This window comes from Panthera pardus, unplaced genomic scaffold (assembly GCF_024362965.1).
Source record: "Panthera pardus isolate Hobbes unplaced genomic scaffold, ASM2436296v1 HiC_scaffold_8, whole genome shotgun sequence".
Taxonomy (NCBI): domain Eukaryota; kingdom Metazoa; phylum Chordata; class Mammalia; order Carnivora; family Felidae; genus Panthera; species Panthera pardus.
In genome coordinates this window covers 55,075,673-55,093,535 of record NW_026527013.1, presented here as the reverse complement: position 1 = coordinate 55,093,535, position 17,863 = coordinate 55,075,673, and the positions used below count along the sequence as shown (strand labels likewise).

The following is a 17,863-nucleotide window of genomic DNA, read 5'->3' as shown; positions in this document are numbered from 1 at the left end:
CTGATAGCAAAGAGGATGGGATTCCAGTTGGATAGAATTCTGTTTCCACCATTTACTGGGTGGTTGGTGTTAGAAGAGTTATGTAACATCTCCAGGCCTCAGCTTTCACATCTATAAAATGGGGAGGGTTCTACCTTAGAGAGTAGTGTGAAAAATAGAAATTATGTGTGAAAATAAATAATATATAGCTTAGTGCCCATGATGATGTATGGACTGTACACAGAAACTTTCATTGTCATCCCTTCCCCCAGCAGGTAGATTAATGATCTTTTCCCCATTGCATGGTTTTTCTAGATTATGTCTCAGCTAGAGTTCTGTTCCTCCTAAAAGCTGTGGATTCACACCACTGACTGCTTCATTTTTGCTCACAGGGCATTTGATACCTTAGCTAAAGCACTTAATACCACAGACAGCTCCTCACCTCCGAGCCTAGCAGACGGCATAGATGCCAGTGGAGGAGGCGGCATCCACGTCATCAGCAGAGACCAGTCCACACCCATCATCGAGGTCGAAGGGCCCCTCCTTTCAGATACTCATGTCACATTTAAGGTGAGTGCATTCAGCCTACCCACATGCCCCAGCCTCCCAGCCTGCAGTGTAAAACCAAAATCTTGTAGCAAGCTCATTTTCATGTTGTGGCTTTTGATCCAGACCTGGTGTTCCAGAACAGTATTCTCATTAAAAAGCATTTTTGCTCCGTTTTGCTCATTTGGCTCTCAAGGTAACTTGCCCTGAAGCAGGTGTGGCCTGTCCTTGCCAAGAGGGGTTGACAAGGTGCTGACCCTCGAGGGCTTTTAATGGACTGCTCTGCCTTTTCTAGGATGGCCTAGCTCCAGCACTCCGGCACCTTTGTCTGCTTCAGCGTGCAGGCAGCCAGCCCTCATTCCTAGCCGCTGGTCCTGACCGCTTGCCATCGCTAGCCACAGAACTTTGAAGAGCTGTTAGTCTTCCCCACAGGCTCCTCCATGGCCTTGCTTCCAAAAGACACTCCTCAGTTTCTAGGGCTACAGACCGTGTCTTCCTATCCCCGAGTGCTCTTGACTAGAGAGGCCTGACTAGTCACTTAGGAAGACTGGGTCCCTGCTCATAGTTGCCCACTGGTGCCAAGAATATAGGTCACCAGTGGGATTCCAGCATCAAAGGCATTAATGCCCCTTCTGGACAGTGGAGCTCTGGAGCCCAGGCCTGAGCATTCTGATGATGGGATCTCGTCCTCCCACCATATGGGTTTCTTTTCAGCTCTCACTCACTGTTACCCTGAGGACACCTACCAAATGCCCACTAGCTATGAAGTTGACCCCTGTTCCCAGATTCAATTTAGATTTTAACCTCCAGCTCAAAATGGAATTGCTTTAGAACAAATAGCAATTTAGTTGAGGCAAAAGTTGAAAAGTATGTCTTTGTGTGATTGAGTTGGGAGGTCACCATCATTGACCACATTCTGAGGGCCATCAGGCCCTAGTTCATTGGGCAAGAGACCACAGGGTGTTGGTGCCAGCCCCCCGCTGCAGAGGACACAGGTTTCATAAGGATGGGTCTGCACAGGAGCTTCAGCATTAGAGATTATCACAACTCAAGTGTCACAGTTGTTGAAACGTGACAGGGATTCATGTTGACCTGTCTCTCTGTCACCTCCTGTGTTGTGTGCCTCTTCTTCTCCAGCTCACCATGCCCAGCCCAATGCCAGAGTACCTCAACGTGCACTACATCTGCGAGTCAGCATCCCGCCTGCTTTTCCTCTCCATGCACTGGGCCAGGTCAATCCCAGCTTTTCAGGCACTTGGGTAAGTGGCCTTTTCTCTCTGTGCATATCTTTCAGCAAGAGCCCTCCCCTCATTAGGAGTGGCCCAGAAGATATCTGAGGGCCATTCTAGTTTGTTCCTGTGATCTCATTCAAGTGACCCTGATTTTCTTATTAAACACACTAAGTGGACTGGTAGCCGAGGTCCATGGTTGCCACTATTTCGGTGTTACTCAAACTTTTATCAGCCTTCTCCATATGCCAAGGACTTGGTGCTGGGAGCCAGGGATGGAGTGGAGCAAAAGGCAGGAGTCATCCTGAAATGTTGAGACAAGTAGCAGAAGCTCCTCAGATAGGGTCATACTGTTTGCAGCATGGTAGCCATGCTGTCCTGAGTATAAATCATCCAAGACAGGGCTGAAGGCTGGCGTGGCTGGCCTCTTCCTGTCTCCAGTGCCAACTTGTCCCCTGCAGGGTTTGCAGACCCTCTGTTCTCTGTCTGCAGGGAGACAGACAGAGCTCTTAGCCCTTGGATCACTGCAGCCTCTTCTGACAGCCATGTCAGGGCCACTGTGAGTTTAGAAGGCTGTAGGAGATGCCAGTTTAGTCATACCCATTCAGATTTCTCATTACTGAAGTCTAAAGAGTCTTTGTTAAGAGAATAGTTTATCCTCAGAGGGACTTTAGTTAAGAGATTCACACAGACAGTGGTGTTTTCAGAGAATGGTCCTGGACATACCATAGACCTTCAAGAAACACTTGCTGAATCAACTTGTTTGGGGCAAACTGGGCCCTGGAGAATGCCAGCATGTACCCACACCCACTCTGACCTCTGTCCCCAGGCAGGACTGCAACACCAGCCTGGTGCGGGCCTGCTGGAACGAGCTCTTCACCCTCGGCCTCGCCCAGTGTGCCCAGGTCATGAGTCTCTCCACTATCCTGGCGGCCATTGTCAACCACCTGCAGAACAGCATCCAGGAAGGTAGGGCTGGGCTGGGCTGTGGGGGATTGCATCTCGGTTCAGGCTGACTCCTTGCAAACTGGCCAGCCTCAGTGTCCCACAGCATCCACAGGCTGAAGGTAGTTTAACATTTAAGTCCTAGGACCTTTACCAGTGAGAACATTTAAATTTCCACCCATCTGTCATCTTATAAGGCATATGAAAGGCGAAAAAAAGATAACTGAAAAAATTGCCAACTTCCTGATACGTAGGCATTTGGTGATGTTTCCAGCATAATCTTACATTTCCATCTTGATTGGCAGGCATACATGGAAAAAAACTAGTTTTTCGCCTATGGGGTGAAAGAAAAACCCAATTTTTCCCTACTGTGCTTCTCTTCCCTGCATGTCTCCTTTACTACTCACACAGAACGCTTTTTTTTTTTTTTTTTGAGAGAGAGAGCACGAGAACACGGGGGAGAGGGGCAGAGGGGGAAAGAGAGTAAATCTCAAACAGGCTCCATGCTTAGCGAGAAGCCCGATGCAGGGCTCAATCTCACGACCGTGAGATCATGACCTGCGCCAAAATCAGAAGTTGGACACTTTATCAACTGATCCACCCAGACTCCCCAGGCACTTCAGTTCTGGAACTTGTAGTCACCAATGTGTGGAGGTGTTTCCCCACAACAGGCAATTCCCTGTGACACCAGGTGGGTGTCTTACAATTTAATTCAATTCTGACACTGTCTACCCAGAGATAGTGTCAGATCCCACGGGTGTTAAGGGCTCAGTCCCATAAGACCCTGTCCCCAATACACACACACAAGTCCAGGCTATCACCTGTGCTTCTGACCAACCTGCTGTAGATCAGAGGTTGCAGCAGCCCTCAAGTTGGATTCATTCACTAGCGTTGCTCACAGAACTTGAGGAGACACTTAAGTTCACCACTTTTTAAAAGGATATGATAAAGGATACAGATGAACAGCCAGATGAAGAGATACATAGGGTGAGGTCTGAGAGAATCTCAAGCACAGGAGTTTCTGTCCCCGTGGACTTGGGGTACTTCACCCTCTGGTGTGCATGTGTTCACCAACTTGGAAGCTCTCTGAATCCCATACTATTGGGATTTTATGATGGAGACTTCCTTCCTCATGTGGGCATGATCAATTATTAACTCCGTGTCTAGCTCCTCTCCCCACTCTGGAGGATGAGGGACGGGGCTGGAAATTCCAAGTTTCTTGGCATGCCTTAGTCTTTCCAGGGGCCAGGCCCCATAGATTCACCTCAAAAGATGAATCCTAGTGCTCTTAACACACAGGAGCTTACAAGGGTTTTAGGAGCTCTTTGTCAGGAACAGGGTCAAAGACAAATATTAGAATAAGATATCGTGGTAGTGCTCTTATCACTTAGAAATTAACAAGGGTTTCAGGAGCTCTGTGCCAGAAACTGGGGGCAGAGACCAACAGACAGATTTTTTATTATCTCGTAACAGGTTACACTTTCCCATATAACAAATTCTCACAATCCTAGAGAGACTATTATCGCAGTAAGGTCCCTGGATTGCCCCAAGTGAAACAGCAAGCAGAAGAGCCAGGCACAGACAAGGGTCGTGCAGACCCCCTAGTCCAGGACACAGTTGCATACCCAGCTGCTGCTCACGAGCGAACAGGTGACTCTCTTCCAGAAAGATTTGTGGCAACTACCTAACATTTGGTGGTCAGATCCCAGCCATGTCAGGACAGGAGATAGCCAGTGCAGATAGCCCTCTGTCTGCCGGAAGTCCATAGTACATCAAAGACATAGTCTTGAGGGAGCACGCCTAGGATTCAGCACTGACACTAAAAATCTGCACCTGATACTGAATTGCAGTTGAGCTGCACTTTTCATTAGGCATTCCAGATGTTTGATTACCTAGGAATTCGAGTTACCTAGTCACACCTTTGTTTTTCTAGTTACTCCTTTGGACTAGTAACGTAAAGCTGATTTTTTTTTTTTTTTAACCCTGTAACATTTTGTTGATTTTAAGTTAGATTTGTTCACAAATGAGGATTGGTTTCCTTTATTTTTAACTGAGTGTAATAATACTAATACCTTCAGCAAATACTACCACGAAGATTAAATCGGAAAACACACAAAATTGTTTCCACAACTAAAAAATGTCGACATTTAATGGTCATATCCGTAAACATTTATTAAATGCCTGCAGAGACTTAGAAAATCTGACCACTGTTAAGAATTGACTTATAGGTCTTAAGCACAGAATAAAAGGAGTTACCAGTTTGCACCTATAGGCCAAAGTTGCTGCCCAACGTGGGGCCAGGGAGAATCGCTGGTCTGGGGGATTATTACTGAGACAGCATACATAGCAGAGTGGAATTTGGGTACCTATTGTCACTTCTTCACCCGGAAACTGAGGCTGTTAACCATCTTAAGGTAACTGGTTTTCCATTAAAAAGTGAAATTATTTTCTCTTCTCTTTGAATCTGTGGCTCCTCAAGGAAGCTTGTGTTGTTATTCTTACCAGCCTTTCTCAGAGGATCTGTGATGTTGATTTGTAGATAAACTTTCTGGAGACCGGATAAAGCAAGTCATGGAGCACATCTGGAAGCTTCAGGAATTCTGTAACAGTATGGCGAAGCTGGATATAGACGGCTATGAGTATGCATACCTTAAAGCTATAGTTCTCTTTAGCCCCGGTAAGATATGTGGTGGTGACTCACAACAGTTTTCCGCCTATGTCTACTGATATTTCTGAACATGAATGTGTTGTCACGCTGTCAGCCATGTAGAGAGAGCCCTGCCAGATTGTATGTGACAGAATGTTCTCCTAAAAGGTGTGCTTTGCTAGCTAACATAAGCACATAATGTTCTTTTAAATTGTTTTTACAGTCCCAAAGACATATGCCATAGTGCCTTCCAGATGTTTGACTTCATATGTTGAATAGATCTATTCTGTATCCTAATTTAAACCATTGGCCAAACAAGACTTCAACATACAAAACAGAGTAGTATACTACTGTCCAATGTCCTTTTTTGTTCATTTTGATTTGTTTCGCTTTCCTTTTTGCCAATTTTTAGTTTGTATTAGCATATGTCCTCCAGTACAGACTGAAACTGCACAAGTTTACCTGTTCCTGGAGGACAGTAGCAGCAGCTGAAGAAGAGGCAGCAGGACTGTCCGGCTGGCCTCACTGCCCCCCCCCCCTCTTGGCTGTTGTCTCGGAGCCTCCAGAGAGGTCACTCAGGCTGACTGCTGAACTCAATAGCAGGGTTGGACACCGCTAACTCCCTCCCTTCTTCCCCAGCCATCCACTCATGAACAACAAAGTAGCTAATAAAAATGGGAGAAATTATGTATTAAATTCATAGAAAGTGATAATTTCTAATCTCATGTGATAGTTCCAAGCCAGATGTCCAAACCAAGCCAGGTGGGGCTGGTGAGGCTGGTGTGACCACTCAGGAGCCCAGCCCTCTCCCAGGAACCCTCAGGCCTTGGCAGAGCATAGAGCAAAAACTAATGTTTTAACAGTAATATCCAAACCAGATCCACCTTCAGAGTTCAATCTACATTGTACTTGAGAAATTTGCCAGAGGCTTAATTAAAAATACGAAGAAGTCTGCAAGCGAGGCTTTCAGAATACACAAGGCAATTCAGGGGTACTTTTCTCTCTTTAGACCATCCAGGTTTGACCAGCACAAGCCAGATTGAAAAATTCCAAGAAAAGGCACAGATGGAATTGCAGGACTACGTTCAGAAAACCTATTCGGAAGACACGTACCGGTGAGGCGCAAAGATACACACTCTTGCTGTGGGGCAGGAGGGGGTGCAGCTGGATCTGTAGTCACAAATATAAATTGTCAGCCTTTCCACGTCTGGCAGCCCGGTGAAGCCTCCTTTTGATCACACTTTAGTTCTTGCATTTCATGGATGGTAACAGTGTGTGGAAAGTGCTGGGTGGGAGGGGCAGGAATACTGGGCCATTCCAGTGTTTGCTGGGTAAACTGCAGGTGGAACCTTGGGTTGTTCTTCTGTAACATGAGGGTTTGGAATCGTTGCTGTGTAATTCCCTCCGAGGCTCACATCATGCACAGACGGTAGTTCTCACGGAGATTCCCTTTGTCCAGAAGAGCAGCTGTGCCCCCGTGGTCTGCGTCCACTGAAGAGGCCAAGCTAGCGTACGTGATAGCAAAGTTTTTGTTGACAGAAACCGACCCCGACCTCTACAAAGGAGTGAGTGGGTTATAGAAAATAATTTTGCTGTCAGATAAACTGATTTTTTTTGAATTCCCATTTTTTAGGTAAAAAAGTTAGTTTGTATTATTTGTAATGATTGGGCAGCAAATACATGTATATACACATATACTCATAGATATACATGTGAGCCTTTGTCATGCAAAACTGAACAGGAAAGTTCTGAAATAGGGCAGGATGCCTGGCAGGCTTTCCAGCCAAGGAGTGGAGGAGCTCTTTCCCCATGACCACTTCCAACCCACTGGAAACTCCATGAATTACTGAGGTCATGTCAGGTAAACTATTTAATATTCCCTTCCCCACCCTGTCCTCTCAAAATAAACACTGGAGCAAAATTGACCCATAAAATACACGGCCCCACTTCTCTCCATGTGTGTCCCCTTCACAGACCTCAATCCAAAGATGCCCCACAGAATGAGAATGCCAGGCCCCAGGGACCCATTTCTCTGGTGTGATTGGCAGACCTGTAGCTGGCCCTGCTGGGAGAGAACCTCCTCTGCTTTAGGCACACCTCCATGGCCCAAGCATAGCTTTTGCCAGAGCAGGATCCATTTTGACTGGAATCTATGAAAACCTCACCATGAGTCTCAAATGATTATAGCCTCAATACATATAGAATGGGACTGCCAATGGGAGCTCTGCCACCCATACCCAGAGCTCATCCAACCCAGCCAGGTACGCGGGCAAGCTGTCCCCAGAGGTAGCCATGGGCCTACTCCCACACAGTGTCTGTGGTCAGAAGAGGCTGGAAATGCCCCTGTAGGGACTGCTAGCAGAACCACACAGCACACTAGTCATCTTGACAACAGCAGCTCTCTGGCCTTTGAAAGTAGGTGTTTCTGCAAAAATCTAGTGAGGGACCCAGGGATAGATAAAGGGCATGGTAAGAAAAGTGATTTGGAACCAAAAATGAGATAAGGGAGGCTTTCTCATAGGATAGGGCTCAGAAAAAAGACAGTTCCCCCAAAAGCCCTAGGACGGTTGACACCCGTTTCTGCATTGTTTTAGTCTTTCCCATTTTATGCCTTTTCTCATACTGTCTGCTCCTCCTGAAATAACCCTTCTATCCCTCCCCATTGTTTATATCTCTGCTGAGAGAAACCTCAGCCAGCCTCTAAGGCCCAGCTGACCTGTCCCCCCACCGCCCCACCCCCCACCCCAAGAAGTCCTCCTTGATTGACCCTTGCTGAGTTTCCAAGATCCTTCATCCTGTCTGCCCCTTCTGGTCTGTGGTGGTGTCCCCTTACATCTTTGTGTGCCCTGCAAGACTCATGGTGGCTGGGCAAATGGACGATGATGCTGGAATGCCGCTTGCATAATCTGTATTTTCTCTTTTTAAAAATAACAGTGTTCACTGTAGGAAAGAAATTAGAACATTCTGGAAATTAAAATGAAAGCTTTTCAGTTCCTGTAAATAGCACTATCCATAGTTAACGTTTTATGCATTTCCTTCCAGAAATTTTTTATGTCTGTGTAACTGGAATCATAAAATCCAAAGTAAGGTTTTGTAACCCTTTCTTCATGTAATGTTCAACAAGCATACTTCTGCATTTTCTGTGGCTGAGGAGATGCTGTCATTTCTTTAGAACTTTCCTGCTAATGAAAATATAGGTTGTTTCCAGACTAGGCTGGCACGCAGTGAGCATCCTTGCACACGTAGCTTTGTACAGTGTCTGTGGAATGGCCAATCATGTGGGATGCTTCAGATACAGTGTCCAGAGAGCCATCAGAACGGGGTCATGATGTGTCCTCCCACCCAGGGTGTTTTCAAAATGAAAACAATTTTATTGCTTCATTTTTTAATTAGGATGCTATGTGAACACTACAGTAATAAAGACAAAGGTTTAATAAGTAAAAGCATTCCAGATCCCCAAACCCAGAGATCAGGGTTTTGGTGAACATTTTGGTGAACATCCTTCCAAATACTTTTTTATACATGCCACACAAATAAATTTACACAAATGAGATTGTGTTACACTTGCTGCTTCCCGGTCTCCTTTTAGGTTTTTACTCGGCTGTACATCACAGACTTACCATCAGTGAATATATATCTTTTTTATACTTTTTGCTGAATATACAGTGTGCTCTTTTATATGGAGACACCATAATTTAACCCATCCTTTATTGATTTCCAAATTTTTCTCTTTTGGTGGAGGTGGGGAGAATTGTTATAAATGAAGGAAACATTTGTACATACATCTTTGTACTTGGTTTTGATTTTCTCTCATGATAAATCCCTACAAGAGGAACTGTTGAAATTTGAAATACAAGGGGTAGGTCATGGGTCTGTTTGTTTGTTTCAATTCCAAGCAGTGCGGAGAGGGTCCCTGGGAGCCTGTCCAGGGAGAAGTCTGAAGGGCAGTGAACTCCCTTTCTCTAATGAGCCTCCCTTTTACAGATTGGCCCGGATTCTCGTTCGCCTGCCAGCACTCAGGCTGATGAGCTCAAACATAACAGAAGAACTTTTTTTTACTGGTCTCATTGGCAATGTTTCAATAGACAGCATAATCCCCTACATCCTCAAGATGGAGACAGCAGAGTATAACGGCCAGATCACCGGAGCCAGTCTATAGTGTGCACCGCACGCCTGCTGAGAAGCAGAAGGATCCTCCCAGGACCGCTCAGATAACAGAGAAAATAAAGTAGTGGTATTTTGGTATGTGCAAATATTTCCAGTATGTTAGCCATTTCCTACCTGGTTTCTTCTTACCTGTTAATCCCAAACAATAGCAACTAAAAGACTAGTAGGATCCTTTCCTGCCATAAGAAATGTTTTAATGCCTTTTGATGAACCAGATTTTGGAACAATCTTTTAACCTAATTTGTATTTAGCGATTCTCAAAGGGCAAAAAACAAAGAGTTTTATAATGTCAGAGACTAGTATTAAACAAAACTAAACGAACCTAAGAAAACAGTATGTGTGTATATATATTAAAATTTTCCTTGGAATTAATAGCTACTAATTACCAGGGTAAATAATATTAGCACTTTCTAAGCACTTCTTATCAATGTGTATGTTAGCAACATCTTGCCTGTGGGCAGGACAAATGGAAAACTGTGTATGTCTTTTGCCGAAATGCTAATGATTTCTGTGAAAACGCAATAGGGTACAGGAGACAATCATTTATGTTTAAGAAAAGATGGCATCATTCCTAATTGTATGCACACATTAGTGGTGTTGAACTAAATTCCTATGAACGATTGAGAATGTGGCTCATGTGTATCATGCAGTAAGTGGGAGTGTGGTAGTGCAGTCGGTGGGGACCCCAACCGGAAGCTTCCTCACCTGGTGAGTTGATGATGCTTGTCAGGTTCCCTGACCTCTGGTTCTGGTCTGTGACTGGCATCTACAGGCTCCTCCAAACCTAGGGCTCTCTTGATGACTGGTTCTCAGAATTGGATTGCAACCAACCAGTCAGACATAAACTGCCAATTCCTGCAGCAAGTGAAAACATCCCCAAATCACCTCCACCACTCACGGCAGACAGAGCCTTCTGACCAAAAAGTGCAAGGTGGGCATTTTGAACCTGACAGTAATTCCTGAATGCAATCTGGGGCGGTTGCTCATTGTTCAGATGGAGGAAGAAGGTCCCCTTCTCAGGGGTTTCCATTCCAAACACCCCCTTGAGAAGGGTCTGTATTCCTGCAGTTCACTCAGAACTGTGAGGTGATTCAGCGGGGAGGGGTGCAGGATTTTGCTCCCTGTCCCGGGGTAGTGGTGATGGTACGGCTGAATGGAAGGGTTTCTCTGTTGACCTTGAATATCAGGGTTTTTCAAAGTGTTTCCAGACTCTGCATTTCTGTTGGCAGATCTTTGAATGCTACTGGCACACCATGCACTTTGATCCCCCCAGGTGTGTACCAGCAAAGAACCCTGGAGCATTTTGGGTGATGTATGCAGAAGCAGCCTACCTGCTCCTTATAAAAAAAACCCGTAACTCCCAAAGTTATCTTCTTTGTCCTAAGTTATAGCCACCATCATTTACAAGAGCAGAATGCAGTATAAGGAAGTTCTGTCTAGAGAAGAGCATAAATTCCCATGGATGTGAGTAAACGGTGGGCGTTTCCTGCTTGGGAAAGTGGCATGTCCAAGACCAGATAGGTACTCTCCGTTTCCTTTTTGTACAGCCCAGATTAAGAAAATACAGCATTAGGTTAAATTTGCATCTCCCAGGACCTTTTGACCAGATGGTATCCAGAAAGATCCCAGTGCACTTCCCCTGCCTCACAGGCACACTCTGGTCTGGCTTGGGCCCTAGTCAGGGTGGGGCCTCATGTGCTATGTAGGTGCCCAGCCAGCTAGCCACTGGCTCTTGACAAAATAGGATTCTCTGTTCTGAAGTGTTAGGAGCACTTGGTGAAAGTCATTAGTAGGAATTAAGTGGGGATGGTATCTCCAACTTCTAAATTCCTGTTTGGATTTAATTATATTATTTATAGTTCATGACTTGGAAACACATTTTGGAGATAATAGGGGTGCCTGTTATAAAATGATGGAAAGAATTTAATTTTGCCAGCTTAAATTTTTGGTTTCTAACTTTGAAGTGATTTAAATTTCAAAATTAAAAAAAAACAGCCAAGACAGTAGAGTTAGGGCAGGTCTGTTTCATTTCTACTCATGAAGGATTTTAGCAGAGGGTATTTTCAAGCACGTTTATGCATCTTTCACAGCAAGTTGCCTGTTTTCTGTTCGATTTTTTAATATAAGCACATCTGTTGATCACATAGCCATTCGGTGGCAATACCAGTGTCACATCTCCCAGATCTGAGTTCTCCGTGTTAGGGAAAAGGCCCACCCCTCATTCCCAGGGGTGGGCCTGGAAGTCCTGTGTCCATTCGGCTTGTAGATACCTTTGCCTTTAGATAACGGCATGGCTTAACCAAGACCTCGACCGAGGGCCCAGCGATGCACTGTTGAAAGTTTTGGGGCAGAGAAGGTGATAAACCAGCAGGAAGACAGGGAACATTTGGGTGAGTGCTGCACTCTGGCCAGGTAGCCCTGGACAAAAATCGGTTCGGCTTGGAGGGTTGTTGATTTTGACCTAGTCTTGCCCCTTGAGTCCCTTCACTGGTGATGGCTGATGGCAGTGGACCATTTTGGGCTTTGAACACTCATTAGTTTCCCAGATCCTCTTGGCTTTACTTTGAAGTAGCCTTTTCCGCTTTACTTTGAAGTAGCCTTTTCCCTAAGGATCATGTTCACACAAGCTGATTTCTTGCTGCCCCAAATCATTTCACACCTTGGACAGCAGGTCCATCCCATCTTGTCAGATTGGTTAAGAGGAGCCCAAAGTCCAGACTTTTTTAAAGGGATCCCAAGCAAATACTGAGGCTCAACTTTCACAAGGCTTTTACCCCTCATTGGTAGTTGGTGAAACTCTAGATTTGGTTAAGTGATGCCAGCTCTCTGCCTAAGAGCAGGTTCTTAGTCACACAGCCTGTGCACATGTCCCTTCTGTTAACCTGGCCCTTCTTCCCTTGTGAGGAGAGGTCTATCAGCTAAAGGAGGTGGTGATATACACCATTGTTTCTTGATGAAATAGGCTCTTTTCCGGCAGTATCTCAGATAATGCTAGACAGTTATATGTTGAAATTCTGGAGGTCATTACGTATAATCATAAAACAGGACAGGAAGAGACTTAGAAAAATTACTCAAGCAAATAATACTTTCCAAGCTATTCCACCCTTCTGATTTGAAATTTGTATGTGTGTCTATTGGGGGATTACCATTATTTATTGTCTAGCTTCTGCCATGAGGCTGTTCTTGTGGTTCTTTTGTTGTTTGGGTTTTTATATTTCATTGCAGGTATAGTCACTTGTAAGATGTTATGTAAATGCCCTCAAGAGGGATGGTTTCCTAGCTTCTCAGTATTAAATGTGAACTCTGTTCTGAGGCAGTTGCCACCAGCCATGGTGATCGCAATGGATGCACCTACTCTTGGGCTCCCTGACGTGGCAGCCACATATCGCTAGAGTGCATGGTTGCAGCCATAGTACATATTTACTTAGCTGTTTTGCTTGTTTGGGGGATGGCCGTGGCAGGAAGGCTAAGATTTAGAAGGGCTATATCTAGTGCTTTTATTCTGGGGGAAAAATGCATCCTAATCCTTTGGGGTGATTTCCAGTAGTCTTGCCCCCAGCCTGCTCTCTGCCTGACAAGCAGCCCTTGGCTATGAATCCAAGTTCTAGGACCTGATCAGATCAGAGTCCAGAAGTTTGTTGCCCACTTGCCGGTGGAAAGGGCCTCATGTGCAGTGGGGCTATCTAGATGACATTTCATCTCTAAGTGTAGGCCATGAAGTGTCATCTTCTGACATTCGCTTTTATCCCCGGGGGCGGGGGGGTGGGGGGAGGTAGGGAGGCAGTGCCCTTTAGACCCTGGAAGGTTGGAGCAGGCCAGGCAGATGCCCACATGCTTCCTTTATCCCACTTCCAGTCTCTAGATTGTACGGCTCTTTGAAAATGTCTTAACTTTGATGTAAATTTGTAAAGCCAAGCCCTAATCGAGGTAGTGGGTTTGGGTCTTTTGTACACAGGGTCCTGGACATCCCCACGTGTGCCTCTTGCCAGCGCACACTTGCGCATGTCCAGCCCTGGGGTCCCTTCAGCGGCATTTTGCGTGTACAGATTTATAGGCTTGTATGACTGAATGAATGTACATGTGTTTATATCTATATATGTACAGTGTATATAGTGTGTGTATGTGTACATAGATGTATATTATGTATACAGACATGTAGCCATGTATCCAAAATTTCCTTATGTTTTAAAGAGAGTCTATGATAGAGTTGCTAAAGTAAATGGACGTGGGTGTTCCAAGGTCCCTCAGCAGGATGGATTTGCTGATATTTTAACTCCATTTTCCTTTGGGTGAGCCTGGCTGGGAAAGGCCATGAAGACAGAATCTCCACTCTGTACCAGGGAAGATCCCAGACAGAAAAGGTCCTGACAGGAGGACACTGCCGTATATTCTCTAGGTTCAGGCAAGGGCCAGAAAGGTAGAAGACCGTTCATCCTAATGTCCAAAACTAGGTGGGGACCTTTAACTTGGCTGCCACACACCTGTTTATGGCCTGACTAGAAGGAACTTGATAGTAGGAGCTGTCGGCCTTCCCAGACACTCGCTCTGTCATGTGGTCCAGAGACAGGCATCATAGTCAGAGATTCAGAGTGGTCCTTGTTCTGGGGCCTGACTCCTCGTGTGGTAGTGATTTCCTATGCTCACCCGGATTTAGCAAACGGTGGGCACTGCCCGGTGAGTAAACAGATTCCCATGTGTCTAGTGCCAGTTGAAAAAAACCTACCAAGCAGTCTTTTAAGATAAACATGAATATAATGACTAAATTATGGAATATTAAGTTACAAATCTTAAATTACTTTTCTAGCATGTGAATAAAATCCACTGACATAAATTCTTCCTATAAATTGATTTAAACATGTCAGATAAAAATTGGATTTTAATATGGCTACATGTGCCCTTTAAGCTACAGATACCTAATTTTCCTCACCCAGGTCTATTCTGATGAATTTTCCCCCTTAATCGGGCTTTAAACTGAGACCGGACACGCGGGAGCCAGGGCCCAGCCCGGCGTAGTTGCTTGCAGAGCTGGTGAATGGGGCCTGCCTGGTGGGAGGGCTGAAAGCTGGCCCGCTGAAGGGAACTGGAGAACGGCAAAAACTCACATAGCCCATAGGTTTTCTGTTGTTTTTTAAAATAAGCTACCGAAATGTTTGAAAACACTTCATTGAGACTATAGTACTCAGTGCCTTTTGTGAGACGGTGGGTCATTTAGCCTTCAGCTTCCCCTATATTTAATGTAAAAGAAGCTCCTACTTCGCTGGCCTCATCCAACAGTACTTCCTGACCTTCCCCTGTCCTTGCCTGTCGTGACAATCACACTCTTGAAGGTGGCTTTCCAGTTAAAATACAAGAGGAAGCTTGACAGTCTCTCAATCTTCAAAGTAAAAGTTTTCATTTGGGGCTATCTTAACAGCAATCTAAGAGTTATTAAAGTTTGAGCTTAAAAAGAGTATCTTAGGGGTGGGGAATGTCGGAGATACTTTCAAGGCCCAGCTATACTTCCAGTTCAGAAGCCAGTAATTCTGGTGTCTCAATATTTATACACACAGCATAGAAAAAATGCTATAAAAATCAATGTTCAGCAACATTTATCAACTGACAGACTGTGAGAAAGCTTAATATTTGGATAACATTTGGAAGTAGTAGACTTTATGTTAAAAACGACTTCTCTTTAGGAACGTGTACTCAATTACCATTTTAACGACCAGAGCGGCCACGGGCTCAGACGATGCCGCCACACAACTCAAGTGCTGGGATATTTTTCTACAGCCTCCGTTCTCCCAACTACCTTGTAATAAACCAGTGTTCAACTAGTTTTATAACTGAAAAGCTGCACATTTTTCATAGTACAAACCCTAGTTTTTACCTGTAGTTTGGACCTCTCCGTTAAAATGTAGCTGCATTACCGGCCCTTTTAAAACACATCTGTTAAAGGAAAATTCGGGTGTTAGATTTTCTTGGGACCGTTTCTGTAACTTCTGCCCTTCACAATATAGAAAATACTGTTTATGCCATTACATTTTAATTCCAGGTTTAAAACCTGTCGAAAGCTGGAGCTTGAAATCAGCTTTATGTGATGGCATTTAAAAAATAGCATGTTCTTTTTAAACTGAATTTTATATCTAATCAGTGTCTTCAGTCTTGAAGAAGAATTTGCATTGTTGTGTTTGTATATAGAGTATTGCAGTGCATGAATTAGCTTTTATGCATTTTATTAAATGCTGTCTCAATGTGGCATTATTGTTGTGGCTTAATACTACTACCTAAATGAGGTTTATACTATTAAAAAAGTGAATTAAAGACTAATGTGCATCTGCTCATTTCTTCTAATAGTAACACCAGTAATGCCTGACCCCCAGGAGCACCCGCAGGATCTCCCCCAAGGGGTACTTCCCTAGCCGTCGGTCTACTTGATGGTCCACCTGACTTGCAAATATAGTGGGAAAAGAAGGTGTGGAAGTCCAAAAGCCAGGTGGGTGGTTCTGGAGGGGAGCACAGCTGAGGTGCCAGGCTACACAAGCTGCAGTCACAGATGATACTCGAAAGCCAGGCCTCCAACCAGCCGGCTCATCCTGTAAAGGTATTCACTATCCAGAACAAAAATGTGTTCTTAAAGTTGTAGAAGTTGGAAAGAACTTGCTCCGTGGGGGGATCATGTGACCTCTCATTTTACTGGTGAGGATTCGGAGGTCCAGAGTCAGATTCTTGGCAGAACCCACTGGCAGCGCCAGGTAAGTATTCAAAATGAAAACCAGTCACTTCAGAAGAACAAGGTCTAAAATCTATGCAAATAGACACTATCACGGCAATCTTTTTTTCCTCCTATTTCTGTACATTTTAAACCCATCTTTTATCACTACTAAACAAAGTAGGAAACAGGAGACAAAAGGGTCAAAGAGATATGCCCCCTAGTGGTGCTTATTCCAAGTCTCTGTAAAGAGTAATAAGGGCGGCACTGGCTTGCCTTGCCTCCCGGTCAGCAACCTTTCTGGGCCCCCTGTGGGCCATGGAGGGAAGAGGTACTTACTTCCCCAGCCCTGGCTCACTAGCGCTCTTTCCGAAAAGCTCCAGCGGCCCCAGCAGCCCAATCACAGCCTCAGCAGCTGGCATGAAGGCCAAGGCTAAGTCAGCTGGGCGGGGTTATTAAAAAACATGACGGGCACCTGGGTGGCTCAGTTGGTTAAGCGGCCGACTTCGGCTCAGGTCATGATCTTGCGGTCCGTGAGTTCGAGCCCCGCGTTGGGCTCTGTGCTGACAGCTCAGAGCCTGGAGCCTGTTTCAGATTCTGTGTCTCCCTCTCTCTGACCCTCCCCTGTTCATGCTTTGTCTCTCTCTGTCTCAAAAATAAATAAACGTAAAAAAAAATTTTTTTTAAATAAAAAACATGACAGAAAGGGTTAGAATGGAGGATAGAATTCTCTGCCCACCCTCAAATGGTAAAGGGAGAAGGCGCACTGCGGTGTGGACCTGTAGTTCAACACAACCCTGGTGAGCCTGCAGCCATCCCAGAATGCCTCCTCCGTGCCCAGCCCCACCAGCCGTCTCCCCAAACACAAGTCTGGTACAAAATCACCACCTGAACATCAGGTGGTGTAAATGTAAAAGGAGCCAAATCCCTCCCAATTTAATGGGCTGATCCCCCAGCATTTCTATAAAACATTCTGGTTCCACATGATTTCCCCAGCAAATTAGTTCCTGGCCTCCCCTTTCCTCTCAGCCCCACCGGCCAGGCATTTCCCACAGGGCAGCGTCTCAGCCAGCTAAGCCTTGAAGTAATCCTGGAGGGCTCAGGTGTCACCTGAGGGTTGAAACCGGCATCCCTCAGTGACAGCAGTATCCATGTCCTGTGAGGCAAGAACTAGGCGGACCTTCACCCCCTCTTGCAAACCTGAGAAAGAGGCAGGCTGAGAGGCACCCAGAACAGGGCCTCGGAGTCTCGACCAGCCAGCACCTCACCCGTCCGCCCTCCTGGTCCGCAAACCTACCTGTGAACAGGGCCGGGGAGTGGCAGCTGGCAGTGGCTGCCTCACCAGGGCACACACCTGAGGGAGGCTGCTCTGTGCCCTTCACGGGCGCCTCCTACACCACCTGCTCGCCTGCAGCCAAGCCTCTTGGGAGGAATGTCAGTTGGCTTTAGTTTGAAAGGGGGCTTCACGCTGCCAGCCAGATGGCTCCAGCCAGATCCTGCCAGATCCAACCACAGCAGCTCAGGGTCTGGAAGAAAAATCGAAGCCAAGAGAGACTAGGAAAAGCCAGCAGGACTGACACAGGGGTGTCAGCAGGTAGGCCTTAGACCTCCAACCCTACGCAGGCCTTCCTGTGCCTATCAGACAGATACGCACCACGCCTC

General features: G+C 45.6%; 1 protein-coding gene across 2 annotated transcripts in view; it reads left to right on the top strand.

Annotated features, from left to right (window-relative positions):
• The window catches only part of NR2C2 (nuclear receptor subfamily 2 group C member 2), a 91,844-nt gene extending 81,704 nt beyond the window's left edge, over positions 1–10,140 (top strand). For both annotated transcript variants that reach the window (XM_019433571.2, XM_019433570.2), the window contains 6 exons: positions 372–549; positions 1,663–1,784; positions 2,584–2,723; positions 5,239–5,376; positions 6,356–6,461; positions 9,331–10,140. In XM_019433571.2, coding sequence (XP_019289116.1) covers positions 372–549; positions 1,663–1,784; positions 2,584–2,723; positions 5,239–5,376; positions 6,356–6,461; positions 9,331–9,505 — 859 coding nt within the window. In that variant the 3' untranslated portion in view covers positions 9,506–10,140. The remainder of the gene's footprint in view (positions 1–371; positions 550–1,662; positions 1,785–2,583; positions 2,724–5,238; positions 5,377–6,355; positions 6,462–9,330) is intronic.
• The last annotated feature ends 7,723 nt before the right edge of the window (positions 10,141–17,863 follow it).